At 47.8% G+C, this 20908-nt stretch overlaps 1 protein-coding gene across 1 annotated transcript in view; it reads left to right on the top strand.

Moving 5' to 3' along the window:
• apoba (apolipoprotein Ba) overlaps positions 1-20908 on the top strand; it is a 103938-nt gene that overhangs the window by 26918 nt on the left and 56112 nt on the right. The window contains exons 5-14 of the mRNA XM_034216591.1: positions 9299-9446; positions 17251-17403; positions 18132-18256; positions 18333-18409; positions 18500-18956; positions 19188-19326; positions 19440-19586; positions 19728-19939; positions 20368-20563; positions 20659-20829. Of these exons, the coding sequence (XP_034072482.1) occupies positions 9299-9446; positions 17251-17403; positions 18132-18256; positions 18333-18409; positions 18500-18956; positions 19188-19326; positions 19440-19586; positions 19728-19939; positions 20368-20563; positions 20659-20829 (1825 nt within the window). The remainder of the gene's footprint in view (positions 1-9298; positions 9447-17250; positions 17404-18131; positions 18257-18332; positions 18410-18499; positions 18957-19187; positions 19327-19439; positions 19587-19727; positions 19940-20367; positions 20564-20658; positions 20830-20908) is intronic.

Raw genomic sequence — 20908 nt, 5'->3', positions numbered from 1 at the left:
TATCAACATTTAAAAGAAGCTTAAGTTCAGCAAGCTGAGTCTGAATAATGTTAAAAACAGCCTGTAATTTAACACCAGCCTCCTTAATGGAGGGTCCTGCACAGTACATCACGGTATCGTCCGCATAAAAATGTAGAGTAGCTTCATTCACATTTTCACCTAAACTGTTGATATATATGGAGATATATATGAGTCAGCAGTTGTTGATTCCATCTGTTGCTCCTGTGAGAGAATATTTTAATCCGATCTGTGTATTTAGAGGTTCTCAGTCTTTCTGTAAAACTGTTAATCACAAAGTAATGCTTTTCGTTAAACCGCATATACTCCTGCCTGTAATGTGATCCTGCGTGTAACTTCTCAGGAAGACACAGGTCAAGAGGTCATCTGTCTTCCTGTGGGGGAGAAGCTTGGCTCATGTGGGTTTGCAATACAACAAGTCTTTGTCTCTCTATCTGGCATGCCTTAAAGGAAAGCCCGCGTGTTCTAAGGCCCTCCTCTTCTAATGTATAGATATGTTCCTGTCTCCTTTGTCTTCAGAGTTTGCCTGGTGTCTCACAAAGAAGTTGTGAATATACCTTATGAATTCTCCGGCCGTAATATACTCTCAATAAATGTCAATGTTTGACTAAGGCGAATCCAGCTTCCATTCCTTTCATGAGCATTGGCTCAGCATTGATAACAGAAGTTTTCCTCACAGCTCCATCTCCTGTGCGTGTGTGTGTCCCTCTGCCCTCAGGCAGTCCCCCAACAATGATTTGGAGTCATGACAGAACGCACACTCATTCCCCTTTAACGCACACACATCTGTTTAAGCCAACTACTCCAAAATGTTGTAGCAATTTAGTACCCACACATGAAAGAATAAAACATAGAGAAATTAATAAAACACAAACACAGGTATAGTTCAGCAATTAATGCACATATCTTATCCTGCAGCCCCTCACAAATGTCACATGTCTTTCTTTATGAAAGCCATATTTGTAAATGTTTAAACGTCATCGGCCCAATGATGGCCATAGGCTTAGTTAACTAACCAAATGTAACTGTTCTTGTAGCCTAAGGCCATCTCTGAACTTCCTCTCACCTCGAAGTCAGCTTACTTGGAATGAATACATTTATTGATAATTCAGGCCGACTATTGTCTCCAGGCCTCTTTATGAGCCTTGCAGGAAATGAATAATTAACTAACAAGACTTTAACTGCATTATATCTGAGGAAGATCTCTCTTGGAGTTCCCCTGTTAAGGAGGTTGGATGGTATGCCGTAGAGCAGGGGTTCCCAAACTTTTCAGCCCGCAACAAAATAACAGTTCCAGAGACTGGCGACCCCCTGTCAACGGGCGCTAGTGAATTAATTTAAGTTGTCCGCACTCTCGCGGGAATATCTCCGCAATGGAGTTTTCGATTGCATGATATAGCCCAGCGCAACACCTTCGTCAAATATGTTGCCACTTGTTTGTACCATTTTCAGGCGATTTGTAATCTGTTCTAGAAAAACGATGTGTTTTTTAGGATTTCAAGAAGCATAAAAACAAACAATGGATGTATTTTATGAACATTTATCCATGCTGAAAGTAGATTTAGATGTTAGGAGTGAGATAGAGATTATTATCTAATATATGCATCTGATGAAGCATTACATGAAGTCTGTTGATGATCAGAGGCTGTTGTTGGGGCTGCATAAACGTTTTTTTATTTTGTAGGCAGACCATGCAGGCCTCAGAGAGTTAAACTTTGGCCTGCGACCATAGTTTTACTGTATTTTGTTTTGAAAATCCACAGCGGAGGTTTGTGTCGTACTACATGCGGTGTATTTTGCATATCTCTCAGTAGCCAACAATCTATGAGTCTGTTGGCTCGGAAAAAAACTCCGTAATAAATGTAGTCTACATTTCATAGAGATGTGTACAACCTGAGAGCATTTTAAATCGCATTTGAACTAAATGCTTACATAATCTGTAGTTGTATTTGTATTGTTGATTTAATGTGTGAACGAGGCGATATAGAGAAGGTTAAGCTGTCATTATTAGACTGTAATTTGTTATATAATATTGGAATGGGTAAGCAGGCCTATTGTTTTGGGATATTTGTGGAGTTAGGTGGTCCGTGAGGGTTTTTTTAGTGGTCCTTGGGATGAAACAGTTTGAGAAACACTGCGCTAGTGGATTGTCAAAGGGGGAGCCTCGTTGCGGGGAAATTATACAGATGGCTAGTCCGCCCCTGAAAAATGTCTATGCACACGTTATTATTAATAATAAATAATTATATAAATAATAATTTTCTAATCATCTCGTGACCCCCACTCGGGGTCCCGCGACCCCCACTTTGGGAACCCCTGCCGTAGAGGAGGCTATTGCAGTAGTTGAGTCGTGAAGTGATGAATGCATGAATCAGGGTTTCAGCAGCAGAGGAGGAGAGTGATGGGCGGAGACGGGCAATGTTTTTGAGGTGGAAAAAGGCGGTCCTGGTGATGTGATTGATGTGGTGGTTGAATTTGAGCTGACTGTCGAAGATGACTCCGAGGTTGCGGATGTGAGGGGGGGAGATAGAGTGTGGCTATCAATGGTGAAGTTGAAATTCTGGATGGCTTTGGTACGGGATGGGGGGCCAATGATGATGATGTCTGATTTGGCACTGTTCAGTTGGAGATAGTTTGTTTGCATCCATGCTTTTATTTCTGAGAGACAGTTGGTGAGAGTGGAATGTTTTGTGGGGGTGATAGTTTTTGTTGAGATATAAAGTTGGATGTCATCGGCGTAGCAGTGAAATTGAAGGTTGTGGCGACAAATTATATTGCCAAGGGGGAGCATGTAGAGCAGGGCAACCTTTTTGATATGAAGTGCCATTTAAAAAAATGTTTGCCAGGGGTTGCCGACCCCTGATGTAGAGGATAAAGAAGAGGGCGCCAAGCACCGAACCCTGGGGGACGCCTTGCGACAGAGGAGCAGTGGAGGAGGTGCAGTTGTTGATGTTGATAAACTGATGTCTGTTGGTGAGGTAGGATGTAAGCCAGGAGAGTGCAGTGTTGGTGATGTTGAGTGATGATTCGAGGAGGGACAGCAGGATTACGTGGTTGATTGTGTCGAATGCTGCGGTGAGGTCGAGGAGGATGAGGATGTTCAGGTTGCCGGAGTCAGAGGAGAGGAGGAGGTCGTTTGTGATTTTCAGAAGAGCTGTTTCTGTGCTGTGTTTTGATCGGAAACCGGATTGAAATGGCTCAAAGAGGTCATTGGAGCTGAGGTGGGATTTAAGTTGTGAGGTAATGACACGTTCAAGTATTTTTGACAGAAAGGGGAGATGTGAGATGGGCCGGAAGTTGGACATTATGTCAGGAGTGGGTCCAGGTCTTTTTAGAATGGGTGTGATAGCAGCCAGTTTGAGAGAGGGGGGAACTGATCCAGATCTGAGGGAGGAGTTAATGATGAATTGGGAGATGGCAGGGAGGCTCTCTGTAACAAATTTGGAGGGCATTGGGTCAAGTGTGCAGGTGGAGTTAATTCCAGTCATGAAGTCGGACAGTTGCATGCGGGTCACAGGGGAGAAGTGGGACAGGGGCTGTGAGGTGAAGGGGGGAGCCAGGAGGGGAGGTGGGGGGTGCTGATGAGGGTGTCAGATTGCTGTAAATGTTGCTGATTTTGGTTTGGAAAAACGAGAGGAAGGAGTTGCACTGTTCGGTGGTGAAGGATGAGGTGGCGTTGTCACAGGGTTTGAGAAGTTTGCTGATGGTGGAGAACAGACGCTTGGGGTTGCTGGAGCCAGACTGAATGAGTTGTGAGTAGTAATTAGACCGGGCTGCTTTGAGTGCGTTACTGTACTGCTGGAGATAGTCTTTGTAGATTTGAAGATGGACTGTTAGTGTGGTGTTCTTGTGTTGGCATTCAAGTTGACGTTTCCTTGATTTCATTTGGCGGAGTTCGGGGGTATACCAGGGGGCGGAGTGTATGAAAGAGGCATTTTTTGTTTTTGTGGGGGCCAGTTCATTGAGACAGAAGGAGAGGGTGCTGTTATAATAGTCCACAAGTTCAGATGTGATTTCAGAAAGTGGGGGGGGGGGGGGGAGACAGACATCTTGCAGGTAATGGAGGCAGTGATTGCTGAAGGTGAGATGGATTTGAGATTTCTGTAGGTTATTGTGCGTTTTTGCTTTTGGGCGGGGATGGGGATGTTGATGTCCATGATGATGGCCAGGTGATCAGAGATGTGGAGATTGAGGCTGGACAGATGATGGATGGTGAGACCAGTGGAGCAGACCAAGTCCAGGATGTGACCACGGCTGTGTGTTGGGAAGTTGATGTGTTGAGAGAAGTTGCAGCAGTGAAGGGTTTCCTTAAATTCAGAGGCATATTTGCAGGTCGGGTCGTCAACATGAATGTTGAAATCACCTAAGAGGAGAACAGATGGGGATATGGCAGAAAGCTGAGTGAGAATGTCAGAGAGGTCGGAGAGAAAGGAGGGGTTTGGTTTCGGGGACGGTAGATGATGGCTGTGACCAGGGGAGTGGGACCAGAGAGTTTAAAGATCAGGTGTTCAAATGAAGAAACATCAGGGATGGGGATTATGGTAGCCTTTATTTCCTTTCTGATAATAGCAGCTATACCACCACCCGCCCTTGTGGGCGAGGTTTGTCAATGTATGTGAATCCTGCTGGGGTGATTTGATTTAAAGACAAATAGTCCAGGGGTTTTTGCCATGTTTCGGTCAGATACAGAAAGTCCAGGTTATTGTCTTTAATGGGTTCATTCAGAATGTGGCTTTTATTGTGGATGGAGCGTGTGTTGAGTAGGGCTGCTCTGAGGTGACGTTGAGATTGGTCAGATTCACATGTTGTTTGTTGTGATGGCGTAGTGTGGGCGTGTGACAGGACCGAATGGACGGGATGGAGTGTGGAGACGTGGAATGAAATAAAAACGTACGGCCAGAGCCTCTGTGTGGAGGACGGCGTTTACTGAGTATTTCATTATCTGTGAGGATGTCCATGCAGTCCGGAGGCAGGCGGTTATTAAAAGAGTGGAGATCTGACAGGGAGTAGAGCGGCGGCATGATTCGGTGAAGTGGCGCTAGCACGGAGCTAGCTAATGCTGGGGACCCGGGTAGCAGAGACCAGGAGCTGGATGACCGTGGAAGAAGGAGCGGTGTGAGTCCAGATAAAATCAGAAGGATAATTCACAGCATATCAGGAGAATAATGCAGGTAGACCAGGCAGGAGGGGCCGTAGCTGCGTTTTTGAGGGGCCTAAGATGATATTTAAAATGATTCACTTCTAATGAATGTACTGCTTGTTTCGTTGCTTGAGAAACTTGTGGACACAAAACTGCAAAACACCTCATATATCACTAGGCCACCAGGGTGGGTGGAGGGGGTCAGGAGGACGGGACTGAGCTGACCGCCCAGAGGCACAGCAGAGGACCAGGAAGGGATCTCGGGCGGACGGCCCGGGGGCAAGGCAGAGTTCAAAAAGGGGGATTCGGGCGGACGGCCCAGGGGCAAGGCAGAGTCTAAGGTGGGGGACTCGGGCGGCCGAGCATGAGGGCGAAGGCAGCGGCAGGAAGAGTCAGGGGGCCGGGCTCGAGGACGAGGGCAGCGGCAGGAAGAGTCAGAGACCCGGGCTCGCGGGCGAAGACCACGGCTCACAGAAGGCCGGGATCGAGGGCGAAGACCGCAGCTCTCAGGGGGCCGGGCTCGAGGGCGAAGACCACGGCTCACAGAGGGCCGGGATCGAGGGCGAAGACCGCGGCTCTCAGGGGGCCGGGCTCGAGGGCGAAGACCAGAGAACTCCGGAGGCCGGGCAGGAAGGCGCTGACAGGCCAGCGCCGGAGGCCGAGCAGGACCCGGTGTCGGCCGGACAGGAACCGGAGCTGGTGGGACAGGCCTCGGCAGGATCCCCAGCGAGACAGAGGATGGCGGGGCCTCCAACGGAACAGGACAAGGGGTTGGCAGGACCCCCGGCAGGAGAGTAGACGGCGGGACCTCCAACGGGACAGGACAAGGGGTTGGCAGGACCCCCAGCAGGAGAGTAGTCGGCGGGACCCCCAACGGGACAGGACATAGGGTTGGCAGGACCCCCGGCAGGAGAGTAGTCGGCGGGACCTCCAACAGGACTGGACATAGGATTGGCAGGACCCCCGGCAGGAGAGTAGTCGGCGGGACCCCCAACGGGACAGAACATGGAGTTGGCAGGAGCCCCAGCGGAACCTCCAACGGCACTTCAGTAGGGACTTGAGTTGGGACTGGCGAGGGAACTCGAGAAGGGATTTGAGAGGAAACTCGAGAGGTGACTCGAGAGGGGACTTGAGAGGAAACTGGAGAGGGGACTCGAGAGGGAACTTGAGAAGGGACTAGGGAAGGGACTAAAGGAGGGACTGGAGATGGGACTAGAGATGGGACTAGAGGAGAGACTAGAGGAGAGACTTGAGAAAGGACTTGAGAAAGGACTAGAGAAAGGACTAGAGAAGGGACTTGGGAAGGGACTAGAGAGGGGACCAGAGATGGGACTAGAGAGGGACTAGAGGAGGGACTAAAGGAGGGACTAGAGGAGGGACTAAAGGAGGAACTAGAGGAGGGAACTGGAGGAGGGACTAGAGGAGGGACTAGAGGAGGAACTAGAGAAGAGAACTCAAGAGGGGACTCGCGAGGGGATCTAGAGGAGGGACTAGAGAGGGGACTAAAGGAGGGACTAGAGAGGGGACTACGGTAGGAACTTGAGAGGGGACTTGAGAGGGAACTTGTGTCGGTCGGTACGCCGACAGGACACGGGGAGCTGGCGTCGTCTGGGGAGCCAGCAGGAGACGAGGTAATGGAGTCGGCCGGTACGCCGACAAGAATCGGGGAGCTGGTGTTGGCTGAAGAGCCAACAGGAGACGAGGTGCTGGAGTCGGCCGGTACGCCGACAAGATTCGGGGAGCTGGCGTCGGCTGGGGAGCCAGCAGGAGACGAGGTGCTGGAGTCGGGACCATGACTGCTGGAGCCGGTACTTGAGCCGGAACCATGGCTGGAACTGGGGCCGGAACCATGGCTGTATGGGCCAGCTCTGGTGCAGGGACCACGGTTGTAAGATCCAGTTCTGGAGCCTGAAACATGGCTGTAAGGTCCGGAGCTGAAGCCTGGATCATGGCTGTGTGGGCCGGTTTTGGAGCCGGAAACATGGCTGCTGGGCAAGGAACCGGAACACGGATCCATGGCTGTGTGGGGTGGTACTGGAGCACGGTACCATGGCTATGTGGGATGGTACTGGAGCACGGAACCATGGCTGCTGGGTCTGGCACTGGAGCCGGAACCATGGCGGTTGGGGCCTGTACTGGAGCCGGAACCATGGCTGCTGGGGCTCGAGCTGCTAGCCTGGCCTTGCGACGACTCCTCTTAGCAGCCGCCTGAATACTCCGTGGACCTCCATAAGCCTGACGAGTTCCGGAATACGACTCCTGGACAGGAGCAGGAACACGGGTTGACTTCAGGCGGAACCCACCAAGGTGTATGGTGCCAGGTTGGGAATTAGGAGACAGGGAGCTAGCATGCCTGGAATCACATGCTTGAAGGAAGTCCAAAATCCAGTCAGGTAAAAACTCAACAAAACATGGTTTCTCTGCTGCCAACCGGAGCGCCTCTACCAGAGCGGCCCTCTTCTGCCGAACACTGGACGCTCCCTTCCACCAATCGAAGCAGCAAGCCAGATAGAAAGTTAAATGCTGTAATTCAACCTCCCATGGATCATCTGCTGGGTCCATTTTGTGGTCGGTTCGTTCTGTCACGGTAGAGCGAAGGAAGCAGGACCCAAATGCAGATTAAACTGATAATACCTTTATTTCAAGGATAATGAAATAGAACTTGGACAGACAGAATACTCACCGGTGAACACAGTCAACAACAAAAGACGAACCGACAAAGACAGACAGAAAAACCAGAACTTAAATACACACAAGACTAATCACACAAACAAGACACAGGTGAGGAGGGAGGAGAAAACACAGGGGCCACAGGTGAACACAATCGGGTAATCAGACACACCAGGGAAACTAACGACAGGGAACCACAGACAGATCCAAACAAGACAAAACACAACGCAGACAGAAAACCAAAAACAGATCTAGACAAGACAAAACACCACAAAGACAGATCGTGACACCTTTAGTGTTGCATCCAACCCTGGACAGCACCACTTCGGTATCATCACATTCTTCTTCCACTGCCTGCTGAAGAGGCATGCATACATAGGCTTGACGGTCATACAGCTTCCACCACCAGGCCAAAAACGACTCCTTAACTGACTTCAATTTTGTCCTCCCTCTCACATTCCTCTATCTCTTCCTGCAATGTTGGCTTGCACTGTTGTTGTAAGAAAGTACTCACCTGCAATCGTTATCTTTCGATTCCATCCTGATGATGAGTCGACAATAAAGCAGTTAGGAGTTTGTTCTGATGGTACATGTATTTGCTAATTGGTCCATGCATTTTTAGAGGCAGTGTTTTGAAATGGCAAACAAATGACTTTGTGTAAGATTCCTGGGTCGTGTGCAGTGTCTTGCAAAAGGTACCGTGATATTAATTGCAAATTGGGTGCAAAGCTGGAAATGTGTTTAGAGTTTTGATGATTGTGCTCTGTGTGTCATTTGAGTTTTAGCAACAGTACTTTTCTCTAACAGGACATTGCAAAATTAAGCACGGCACCCAAAACGATATCAAAACTTAACAAAAACCCAACTTTTGCACCAAATGGCACACACTTCATTTATAGTACCAGACTCTTTGTCCAACCAACTACACACTGTGGTGCTTTATCTAAAGCACACTGATCTTTTATGGCGTTCTCTGGGAGAATTCTGTGTACAAAAATTCTAGACTACAAAAAAGTCTACTAAAATATGTGCGGAAACACAAATATACTGTTGTTATACTTTAGTTTTTTTCCAAAACAAATTGGTGATACATTCCTGCACAACAGTTACAGTTGTGTAAACAAACTGTGCCTCTGAGGAAAGAAAGGGGTTAGGCAGTAATATAATAATAATTAAAACAACTTGTTTGATGTGCACATAAGCAGGAGTTGAACTGTGGTTAGTTTAGCCTATCTGATCTGAGTCTCTATGGCCATTCGCTGGCTCGGTACTATGGGACAATTGTTCTGATAAAGTGTTCAGAGGACAGACAGTAAGTTAAACCTCAAACATTTGCAGTGATGGATCGACACTAGCACAATAAGTCTGGTCTGAGGTTTCAGACCGCCTGTATTGGACCACATCCTTCTAACATAGTGTGAGCCATTGCTGAGTAAAGTGGCTGAATTGTTCTGTGTATTTTTCATCTAGAAACCCCTTGAAATTCACCGTGGAGGAAATCGCCGTTGCCCAGCTTTACCCAGAGACAGATGAGCCAGTCAACATCCTCAACATTAAGAGAGGAATTGTATCAGCACTCATGGTGCCTGTCATTGAGGATGAAACAAAAAGCTTCATGGTTGGTATCTTCTCACCAACACACACTTCTCTAAAAAAGAGTCTGTAAATGAAGACATGTTATATTAATGTAGTGGTAAACTGTGTTGTAGCATCAGCATACAGGCCTATAGTAGGGGAGAGTGGGGTAAGTTGAGACAACTTGTACTTATGTTGTCCTCAAGGAAAAATGAACAACAACCTTTGTTTCAGGATGTCTTCTGTCAATCAAGATGAAAATAATGCATCTATCACAAGGGACCATGAAAATAATGTTTGAAAATAAATGGTCTAATTTGCCCCCTCTAACGGGTAAATTCATCTGCGTCAAGGGGTAAATTGAACCATCTTGGGGTAAATTGACTTTTTCAAGTTTAATCTTGAGCATAAGTAAAACAATTTTTACTGATTTAAACAGGCTAGTCATTGTAGTTATTCTGTCTTCTGTCTAAAACGCCGGGTTACGTATTGTAACCCTTGTTACATTAACACAGGCGGAGCCCTCTACTGGACTCTATGGGTACTACCTTATCATGCAAGCATTCACCTACTGAGATTTCTATAGACGTAGCCGGCCCCGGGGCGGACCTACCTGAATGCGCGCGCAGCTCACTTCCGTATAAAAGGAGGCCTCACCTCCTGACCATCATCCTACACCACTCTTCAGCGAGCGGTATAGGACAGCAGGACTGTGTTAATATAACAAGGGTTACAATACGGAACCCGGCATTATATCTCTCACAGGCTCCCCGATGTATGCATGCACTGTCGTCCAGCACACCGTTCCACCTCACTATCCCTGACCGGCTTTAGCAGCGCCTCACTCACCTCTCCCTCGGTTGTGACCGTCGAGAAGTCTGGGCTGCTGCTGACCGAGCACACTCTGCCGCGCTTACCTCGCAAAAAAGTTTGCCCAAAAAACAGTACTGAGGGCTCCCCCCGTCCGCCTAAAGGCAGACAGAGAAAGTCTGCAGCCCTGTATGGGTTCACTATGCACCCTGTCCTGAGTCCCTAAGGAACACGGGGAGAGCGCAAGCGTCCCCCATGTCTCCACACTCAGACACCGACCCCGTGCAGAGTGTGTACAGACTATAGTGTGGAGGGCTCTCCCCTTCCTGCCCCCAGGCAGGCGAGGGGAGCCCTCTAGCCCTGTAAGGGCCCAGAGCGCATTACGTCACCCCGCGAACCTCCAGGGGCCCGGAGAAAACGTAAGCGCATTCACGCCCGGGGAGGGGGTCAGGTGCCCACTGACCCACAGCCACCCCCCTCCTCACCAATCCTGTGTGGCCCCAGCAAGCACAGACGCTGAGAAAGAGCCAGACATGTCCAAGAGACAAAAACGTTATGAAGGGGCCTGGCGTTGACCAAGACACCGCCGTGCACATATCCTCCACACTCACACCGTTGAATAAAGCTGTTGACGCAGCCACAGCTCGTATGGAGTGCGCACGGATCCGCTCGGGGCAGGCTCTCCCTACCTGTTCGTAGGTGTGTGCAATGCCTCCGCAGAGCCAGCCTGCCAGGCGTTTCTTGGACAGAGCTTTTCCAGTCACCCCGCCCCGAAGCATACAAACAGTTCAGTGCGTCTAAAGGCAGCTGTGTGCTCTACATAACATGCTAATGCGCGCACCGGGCAGAGGAGGTGTAATTTAGCTTCCCTGGCCCCACCATGTGGTGGAAGACTAAAACCCCGCAACTGAATAGCCCTTGACCTGAACGCAGTCCTTAGGCTCTTGGGCACAAAGGAGGGGTTCGGTCTGATTGTCGCCCCGCTCCGGTCACCCCGAATCAGTAAACAGCTCGGGTGCACCGACAGAGCGGTTAACTCGGACACTCTTTTGGCTGACGTTAAGGCAAGTATCAATGCTGTCTTCCACGACAGTGCTTTCAGGGAGGAGAGCTCCAGAGGCTCAAATGGTTCTGTGACCAGAGCCTTGAGCACCAGCGGCAGGTCCCACTGCGGGGCGGAGGCACGCACTACTGGGCGCAGCCTCCTGACCCCCTGTAAAAACATCAGTGGATGAGAAAAGGCTGACCTGCCGTCAAATCCCTCATGGCAGGACGAGATGGCTGCTGCATACACTTTCACTGTGGAATGAGCAAGCCCTCTGTCCACCAGTAACTGTAAGAAGGATAAAATAGAGCCCAACTCACAAGATAGGGGCTCTATTCTCCGCTCCTCACACCATCGCTGGAATCCTAGCCACTTTGGCCTGTAACAGGCTGTGGTGGATCCCGCTCTAGCTGCCTGGATAAACTGAATAACGCTGTCAGACAATCCACCCTGTCTCAGCCAGTCCCTCTCAGGAGCCAAGCCTGGAGAGGACGGCCCAGAGTGGGTAACGCCCCGATTGCACCTGCCTCTTGAGACATCAACCCCAGAACTGGGGATCCGCCCAGGGCTGGCCCACCTTCATCTGTGTCATCTCTGAGTACCATGGAGCCCCGACGCAATCCGGTGCTACTAGGATGACTGCCAGACGTTCCCGCCTCACTCTCCCCAGGAGAGGGAGAATGAGACGCAGCGGTGAAATGGCGCATAGCAGCTCCCTTGGCCATGGCTCGTGTGCAAATGCGTCCACTCCCAAGGGCGGGTCGTCGCTCAGGGCTATGGAAAACCACAGGGCACAGTGGCTGTTGCGCCGGCTGGCGAACAGATCCACTTCCGCTCTCCCAAACTGGGCCCAGATCTGCTTCAACACCTCCGGTGAAGCAGTCGGCCCCCCTGTTCTCCAGTCCCGGGATATGGAGGGCTTCAGCGATAACACCACCTCTGAAGCCAATAACCACAGCCTCTCCGCTGTGGCCAACAAGGCGGCGGAGCGGACTCCGCCCTGCCTGCTGATATAAGCCACTGTGGTGCTGTTGTCGCTCCTGACCATAACATGTCTCCCTTGAATTAGGGGCATGAAATGCTGGAGGACTAACACTACCGCCCGTAGCTCTAGGAGGTTGCTGTGTCGTGTCTCTGTTAGAGACCGGCGCCCACCTATAGCCCTCTTCAGGCAAGTCCCTCCCCATCCTGCTCCGTGAACACTGTGATGTAGGAGGTTACCCGTTCCAGTGGAGACCCCCTCCGGAGGTGACCGGGGGACCCCCAGAACCGGAGGTTGCCCTCCACTGAGGGGGGGGGGGGTGGTCACCAGCCGCCGTTTGTGCCTCTTGGGATCCAAACGCAGGCTGGAGAACCACCTCTGCAGGCGGCGCATATGCAGTAACCCCAGCGGGACCACAATCTGAGCAGCCGCTATGAGACTCAAAGTCTGCATGACAGTTAAAGCTGTCACTGTCGCCCCCTGTCGCAGCCTGTGAACCGCCCGGAGAAGAGACGCAGGCTATCCCCTGGAAGGCAAAACGCAGATACTTTCTGTGCTCCGGAGCAATTTTCACATGAAAGTATATGTTTTTCAGGTCGATGGTGGTCAACCAATCGCCCGGTTTGCACTAGCCCCATTATAGTTAACATGCAACATTTTCTGCAGGCAATGTAGCGATTCAGGCTGCGGAGATCTAGAATAGGTCTGAATCCCCCTGTCTTCTTGACAACCAGGAAGTACATGGAATAAAGACCCTTTTCCCTGTGCCGAGGGTGCACAATCAGACACCGCCTGTTTTTGCACCAGAGCCTGAATCTCTGCTGAGAGGAAACCCATCTCCTCCTGGGATGACAGATTTACCTCTCGCATGCCTTTGAAATGGATGTGGGATGCTGCAAACCGGAGTGAATAACCCTGTTTCAGCGTCCTGTCCATCCACTTTGTTAACACACAGCTGAGTTTCAATTCCCCATAAGATTGTGTTAGGGGACAAGCTCCCAACTGTGGGGCCCCAGCTATGAAGCTGTGATACTCTCTGGTGACCCGTTCCGCCGCAAAACCCCCGTGAAGGGAAGTTTTGCCCATGGAGGGTCGACACAGAAAGGGCCGATTTTTTACCGAGCGCGCTCCACCATAATGCTGTTTTCACCATGACGGTAAACAGCATTAATCAGAGTCCTTCTAGGCGTATAGTGTGTTTTAATGAGGTCCCTGAATGCACCGCCACGCACTCTTGTGTGTGTGCGGGCTCCGCCATAATGCAGCCCTTACCACTACGGTAAACTGCATTAACTGGAGTCTTTGCTCTAGGCGTAGTGTGTTCTCTGACAGTAATACGCCGGCCATAATGCCTCTGTACCCGCATAGCGCTTTCCTTTAGATAGCACTCCCTGCGGTTCATCCCTCTCATCTGCGCATGCCCACTAGCCACCTCCTTTACAGGAGCTACAGCTGGGGCAGCGAATGTGAAATTTGTACAGTGAACATTGTGTGTAAGTGTAGCATTTGTGGAAACAAAAGACACTTAGATTTGGATACGCTCCCTCGTCTGCAGGAAAGCCTGTAGAGGAGCGCGGTGTGGTGCTTGAGGACTCTTCTCTCTACTGAGGTCTTTGAACGCACCGCGGCCCGCCCACGGGGGGTGCGCCCATCACAATGCTGTCTCTTTGAAAAGGACATTATGGGGAAAAGTGGAATTGTGGAGAGAGATGACTCTTACTCTGGGATAAATGCAATCGTTTTTACTGAACGCCTTTTTCCACAAACACATCACTCTAGAACTAGTTTACAAACGTAAACCACCGTTCTCCTGCGGAGGTCCCTGAACGCACCCACGTATTAACGCTGTATTTCCCATTCAACGGTGAAATGCATTAATCGGAGCTATTATACCAGGCAACAGCACGCCGGCAATAGCGTCTCTTGAACCTGCACAGTGCTTTGACAGCACTCGGTTTATTCCATTCACGTGCACACGCCCACCTGCTGGCTCCCTATACTGGGGTTTACAGCAGGGGGCGGGGAGTGTAGGACAGTGTTTCTTCCTCTGGGAATGGGCAAGAAGCAGCCACGCTGCGATTACGCCTTATCCCGTGAGCAAGGAGATCGATCCAAAGAGCCCTTCCATAAACACGGAGGATCCCAAGAGATCAACATGGTCCTCTTTGGAAAGTGCCATGTGGCATGATATCCCAGGGACATCACAAGGCAGGCAGCGGCGGCGGCCTGTGAGGAAGTAGGGTCGACCCTATATCATGTGAAGCCACCGAGCACCGGTCCCCGGGGGAACCGGGCCTGGGGAAAGACCCGTGGACCAAGCTACTTATTCGGCCTTGCGGCCCAATAATCGCTCTGACCTGGTGAGGCGAGGGCATCTCTAGCAATGAGCGAGTAGCCCACACACCCGCCGCCATGATCATCATCCAGGGATAGTACAGCCCTGGGCGGTGGACTTCCATGGACGCCGGACCCGGAAGGAATGGTGAACGTGAATGGCACCGCCTCGGCCATATCCTGGTCCAAACACTCGAAGCAGAGGTGGTGGGGATCGGCGCCCGCTATTTAAGCCAGGGCACGAAGGACAGGCCCGGGTCTCTAGCAGTGGCGACTCCCTGGAGGTAAGATAACTCTTTATTCTTCTTTCAAACGTCAGAAAGTTCTCAGTGTCACTTCCGCTCGCTGAAGAGTAAAGGGTGATGGTCAGAAGGCGAGGCCTCATTTTATGCGGAAGTGAGATGCGCGCGCATTTAGGTAGGCCCGCCCCGGGGCCGGCTACGTCTGTAGAAATCTCAGTAGGTGAATGCATGATAAGGTAGTACCCATATAGTCCAATAGAGGGCAAAGCCTGTGAGAGATATAACTGTAGTTCTATTGAAGGCTGTAGCCTTTCCTAAATATATTGCTTCAGGCATATGGCAAGAAAGATGGTGGCATGCCTTAAAATTATTTAACCAATCCAGACTTAAAAGAATATAATTTATTCCATCAAGATATTGTATGTGTATCTTCATATTTTATTTTACCAGTTAACCTTAGCTGACCTACTGAATCATGTGATCTCTTGCTCTCTCTCCCTGCATAACCCTTCTCTGTCAAGCTTATTCCTTCATGCTAATCTTTAGCTCAATTATTCACATGGGTTTACTCCTTGCTAAATAACCAACATGTATGACACTTACTTTGAGACCTGGATACATTTGCTTTGTCAGAACAGTAATTATACCTATACCATGTTGAACATGTATTTCGACAAGCAGAAAATGGTTTATTGTGAAAACAATACATTTACCACTTCAGCATGTGCTTCTCTTTATCACAGCCAAATACACTGAACAAAAATATAAATGCAACACTTTTGTTTTTGCTCCCATTTTTCATGAGATGAACTCAAAGATCTAAAACATTTTCTATATACACAAAATAACCATTTCTCTCAAATATTGTTCACAAATCTGAAAAAGATCTGTGATAGTGAGCACTTCTCCTTTGCCGAGATAATCCATCCCACCTCACAGGTGTGGCATATCAAGATGCTGATTAGACAGCATGATTATTGCACAGGTGTGCCTTAGGCTGGCCACAATAAAAGGCCACTCTGAAACGTGCAGTTTTGCTTTATTGGGGGGGTCTGGGGGGGTCTGGGGGGGTCTGGGGGGGTCCGAAAACCAGTCAGTATCTGGTGTGACCACCATTGGCCTCATTCAGTGCAACACATCTTCTTCGCATAGAGTTGATCAGATTGTTGGTCCACTCCTCTTCAATGGCTGTGCGAAGTTGCTGGATATTGGCAGGAACTGGAACACGCTGTCGTATACGCCGATCCAGAGCATTCCAAACATGCTCAATGGGTGACATGTCCGGTGAGTACGCTGGCCATGCAAGAACTGGGATGTTTTCAGCCTCCAGGAATTGTGTACAGATCCTTGCAACATGGGGCCGTGCATTATCATGCTGCAACATGAGGTGATGGTCGTGGATGAATGGCCCAACAATGGGCCTCAGGATCTCGTCACGGTATCTCTGTGCATTCACAATGCCATCAATAAAATGCACCTGTGTTCGTCGTCCATAACATACGCCTGCCCATACCATAACCCCATCACCACCATGGGCCACTCGATTCACAACATTGACATCAGAAAACCGCTCACCCACACAACGCCACACACGCTGTCTGCCATCTGCCCTGAACAGTGAAAACCGGGATTCATCAGTGAAGAGAACACCTCTCCAACGTGCTAGACGCCATCGAATGTGAGCATTTGCCCACTCAAGTCGGTTACGACGACGAACCGGAGTCAGGTCGAGACCCCGATCAGGACGACGAGCATGTAGATGAGCTTCCCTGAGACCGTTTCTGACAGTTTGTGCAGAAACTGTCCGAGTGGCTGGTCTCAGACGATCTTGGAGGTGAACATGCTGGATGTGGAGGTCCTGGGCTGGTGTGGTTACACGTGGTCTGCGGTTGTGAGGCCGGTTGGATGTACTGCCAAATTCTCTGAAACGCCTTTGGAGATGGCTTATGGTAGAGAAATGAACATTCAATTCACGGGCAACAGCTCTGGTGGACATTCCTGCTGTCAGCGTGCCAATTGCACGCTCCCTCAAAACTTGCGATATCTGTGGCATTGTGCTGTGTGATAAAACTGAACATTTTAGAGTGGCTTTTTATTGTGGCCAGCCTAAGGCACACCTGTGCAATAATCATGCTGTCTAATCAGCATCTTGATGTGCCACACCTGTGAGGTGGGATGGATTATCTCGGCAAAGGAGAAGTGCTCACTATCACAGATTTTTTCAGATTTCTGAACAATATTTGAGAGAAATGGTTATTTTGTGTATATAGAAAATGTTTTAGATCTTTGAGTTCATCTCATGAAAAATGGGAGCAAAAACAAAAGTGTTGCATTTATATTTTTGTTCAGTTTAGTAATGATGGGTGCTGCCTGAATTTAATTGAATCTGTGAGATAAAATATTTTACTTGCTGTTTTTTCTTTGTTTTTGTCAGAACACAGTGCATGGCCAATGCTTAACAGACTACCTTGTACATGCGAGGAAGGATATTGCCACAGATGTGACACTGTCCAGAGATCTATCCCAGTGTGACCAGTTCTACAGCAGGGAACTAGTCAACAGCCCATTGGCCATGCTGCAAAAACTGGTGAGATATTAGTACATGCCTCTATAGACTATAAGTTGTCTGATATAACATTGTTTTGTCAGGGATTGTATTGAGATGAGTTCTACAAATACAATCTGACTGTGTTAAGACAGTTGAAAATCAGGAGGAGAGGGGAAGGCAGGCCAAAACAATTGTCAGGCAACCAGATGTAATTATGAAAGTGTTAATTTCTCCAAACAGTAATCTCTGCTAACCCATCAGTGGAAAGAAACCCTTACAAAATGTAAAAAATGCTCCTCATAGATCATATATGACAGTCTGGTTTATTTTCTTTAAGTCCAGCTGTGGAAACAATCTTTATCACAGTTTGTTTTGGTTTGTTTCCATTTAATTATTAGTGTTTTTTCCAGATTTTAATATGGTCTATTGTCTTTTGTTTGTATTCAATATTTTCAATAATTTCTGTATTTCAATATGTTTGATTAAAGTATTAGTTAGTAGTTTTGAATATTTTCTTTTCTTTCCCGCTCTATGAGCTCACTGAGGCAGGTTTACTCAACTATTACACTGTAGGTGAATTAAGATGGATACACTGGTATGGTATTTTCCATCTGAAGTCCCATTGTATATAATGCTGTTTACATCATTTAAATACCTTCTTTTCTTGTTCCAAATATTTGGACATTTTGGTGAAAATGTTATTGTGATTTGAAAGTATACATACACATTAACACAAATGTATTATTTATTATTATTTATATTTCAAGCATCGCCCCATGTCCAAACTTATTACAAGCACTCAAGACTGCAACTACAAGTTTGAAAACAAGGGAAAGCACATCACGGCCGCCATATGTACAGAAAAACACATCTACCTGCCGTTTTCACATGAGTAAGTAATCTAGCGAGTGCAGATTATGTGTGTTTATATTGCACTGTTATGCATCACTTTCTAATCTGCCTTGCAGGGACAATGTAATATCTTCTGTGGTGACCCAGGATATAATCTTTAAAAGCTCTAAAAGGATCAACAACAAAGTGTTTGGTTAGTAATAAGTTAGCCTGACACATGTAGTTTTAGTTTACATTGCTTTGTGTGAAATACAAAATTAATGCATAATGTGTTTTTTAACAGAGGTTAACCCTAGCCAGAGCAAGCCACTACACTTTGAAGGTCCTGAGGATAAAGCTCCAGTCCAGACTAAGGACACTGTTCTGAGCTCCCTCCAGGACCTTGTCACTTTGGCAGGGACAGACCAGAGTAGGAAGAGGGCCAGCCTCTTCCATAAGTTTGTGTCCAGCCTACGCGTCCTGAGGAATGAGACTCTGAGCCAGGCTCTCACTGAGATGTTGGATATGTCAGGCTGGCTTACCTGGCAGGCCCTGTTACAGTGTGGAACCACAGAGTGCAACAGTGCCATGCTGCAGGCTATCAGGACCAATGATGGGTTGTCCCCAGGGGTGGATGCCCTGGTCTACGGGCTGAGTCTGCAGCCCCATCCTGATGCCACACGTGTCCGGGATATGCTCAGCATGGCTCAGTATAAACAGAGCAGAGCCATCATGTATGCTCTAGCCAACACAGTCAAGAAGTAAGATAAAACATATTTTTCTCTGACTTAAAAACCCACACACTCCTTTGCTATTAATATATTGCTTTGTGTTTATTTTTATATATTTAAAATGCATAATACCTTAAAATGTAAGGAACCAAAGCAGGGCATGAAACATATATTTATGTTGTATTTTGGAGACCATTAGTGAGACACACTTTCATCATCTTCATCCACCCAGAGCATATTGTCTTTGTCTCTGGCCCACAGGTTTCACAAAGCAGACGTCTCTCCAGTGGTCAAAGATGTATCAAAGTTCTTTGAAACACTTTTAAATGATTGCTCTGGAGAAATCCTTGATGAAGACACTCTAGCTGACCACGAAGATATGTCCTTCCTTGTACTGAGGGTACTAATCATTAAAGCTTATTATTGACTACGACATAGTCAGATCTTGTCAGGTAATCTTAGGAGTGCAGTCTGATCCAGTCTGGTCCAATTTTTTTTTCTTCTAATCTGCAGGTTGTTGCTGTCATGGGTCAAGCCATGCAAGCTGCTAACCCCAGCCTGATTTCCTCCATTTTGCGTTGTGCTAAGAAAACAGACATTCCATTATCAAACCAAAAGGCAGCTATACAGGCCTTTAGGTTGATGGATATTAATGATGAGGTAAACTCCTTCACACTTCACACTTTTAACACATTGCTGTTGTAGTGTGATGATGACGACACTAACGTTGTGGGATTTAATTGACATTATAACAAATCGACATATATACAGTATGGACTTGTCATTTGAATTTGACCACAGGTCAGAAACATTTTCATGGAGGTGTATGAGGACGCTCAGAGCCCTGTTGAAAAACGTGTAGCAGCCTACCTCATGCTGATGAAGAGCCCAGACCATGCCCTGGTAACAAACATTTTGAACAATTTGGAGAATGTGAGGGATAAGCAGCTCAAGAGCTTTGTGGTCTCCCATCTGAAAAACATCCACAAATCCGGCGAGACACAAATGTATCAGTGAGTAACGGGCCAGCAATATTAGCTACTTATTTATATCTTCTCGGCACATATTTACTTATGTGATCAAATAATATAAATCATATCTAAATATAATACCTTTGGATGCTACCCACTTTGCACTAGAACACGGACAGACAAAGTAAAAGACTAACAGTGGTTAAAACATTCCGACAACTAGCAGCTAAAAACAAGTCTGTTTTATTGTTGCTCTATTTCTGCTAGACATCGGTGATTCATGATCACATGTTATACATAGCTAGTTCATAGAATGTACTTTTAGCTGCCCCTAAATGACAACAAAAAATATAATAACGCTTGTTTAAAGATAACCAAATTGTGTATGCATGTACAGTGGTTTAGCACACAAATGATGGGGAAAGGGAAACATCTTCTTACGACAACGCTCTTGATTCTCCCTACTAAAGATCCAGGAAGGACATTGAGTTGGTCCTGGCAGACACAAACACACTAGTTGATGGCATGTCAAGCCACTACAAAATAGAATCTGTCTTGGGCTCAATTCAGAGCAACATCATCTTCAATGCCACAGACACCTTACCTAAGGAGGTGATGCTGGAGACCACTTTAAAGGTTTTTGACTACAATTATGACATATTTGAGGTAAGTTTTAATTATCATTTGATAAATGTGGTAACAAATAAATAAAGATAGTTTATTTGATAGATGTTTAAGCAATCCAAATGTAACCCTTCAAGGTTGGTGTTGAGGGAACAGGATTTGAACCAACGATTGATGCTCTTTTTGGAGAGCAAGGCTTCTTCCCTGACTCCATTTCCAAAGTTATGTACTGGGCAGGTGACAAAGCCAACATTCTGAGAGAGGTTTTGGAGAAAGTTTTCCCAGAAAAAGACAGAACTAAGAGACAGGTGAAAACATTTTTGGACTCATACATTTTGTTTTTGTGTACATCTCCTTTTTCAAAACCCTGCCTTATCAGCTATAATG

The sequence above is a fragment of the Gymnodraco acuticeps genome, unplaced genomic scaffold, assembly GCF_902827175.1.
Source record: "Gymnodraco acuticeps unplaced genomic scaffold, fGymAcu1.1, whole genome shotgun sequence".
NCBI classification, from domain to species: Eukaryota; Metazoa; Chordata; class Actinopteri; order Perciformes; family Bathydraconidae; genus Gymnodraco; species Gymnodraco acuticeps.
This window is presented reverse-complemented; position numbering and strand designations above follow the sequence as displayed.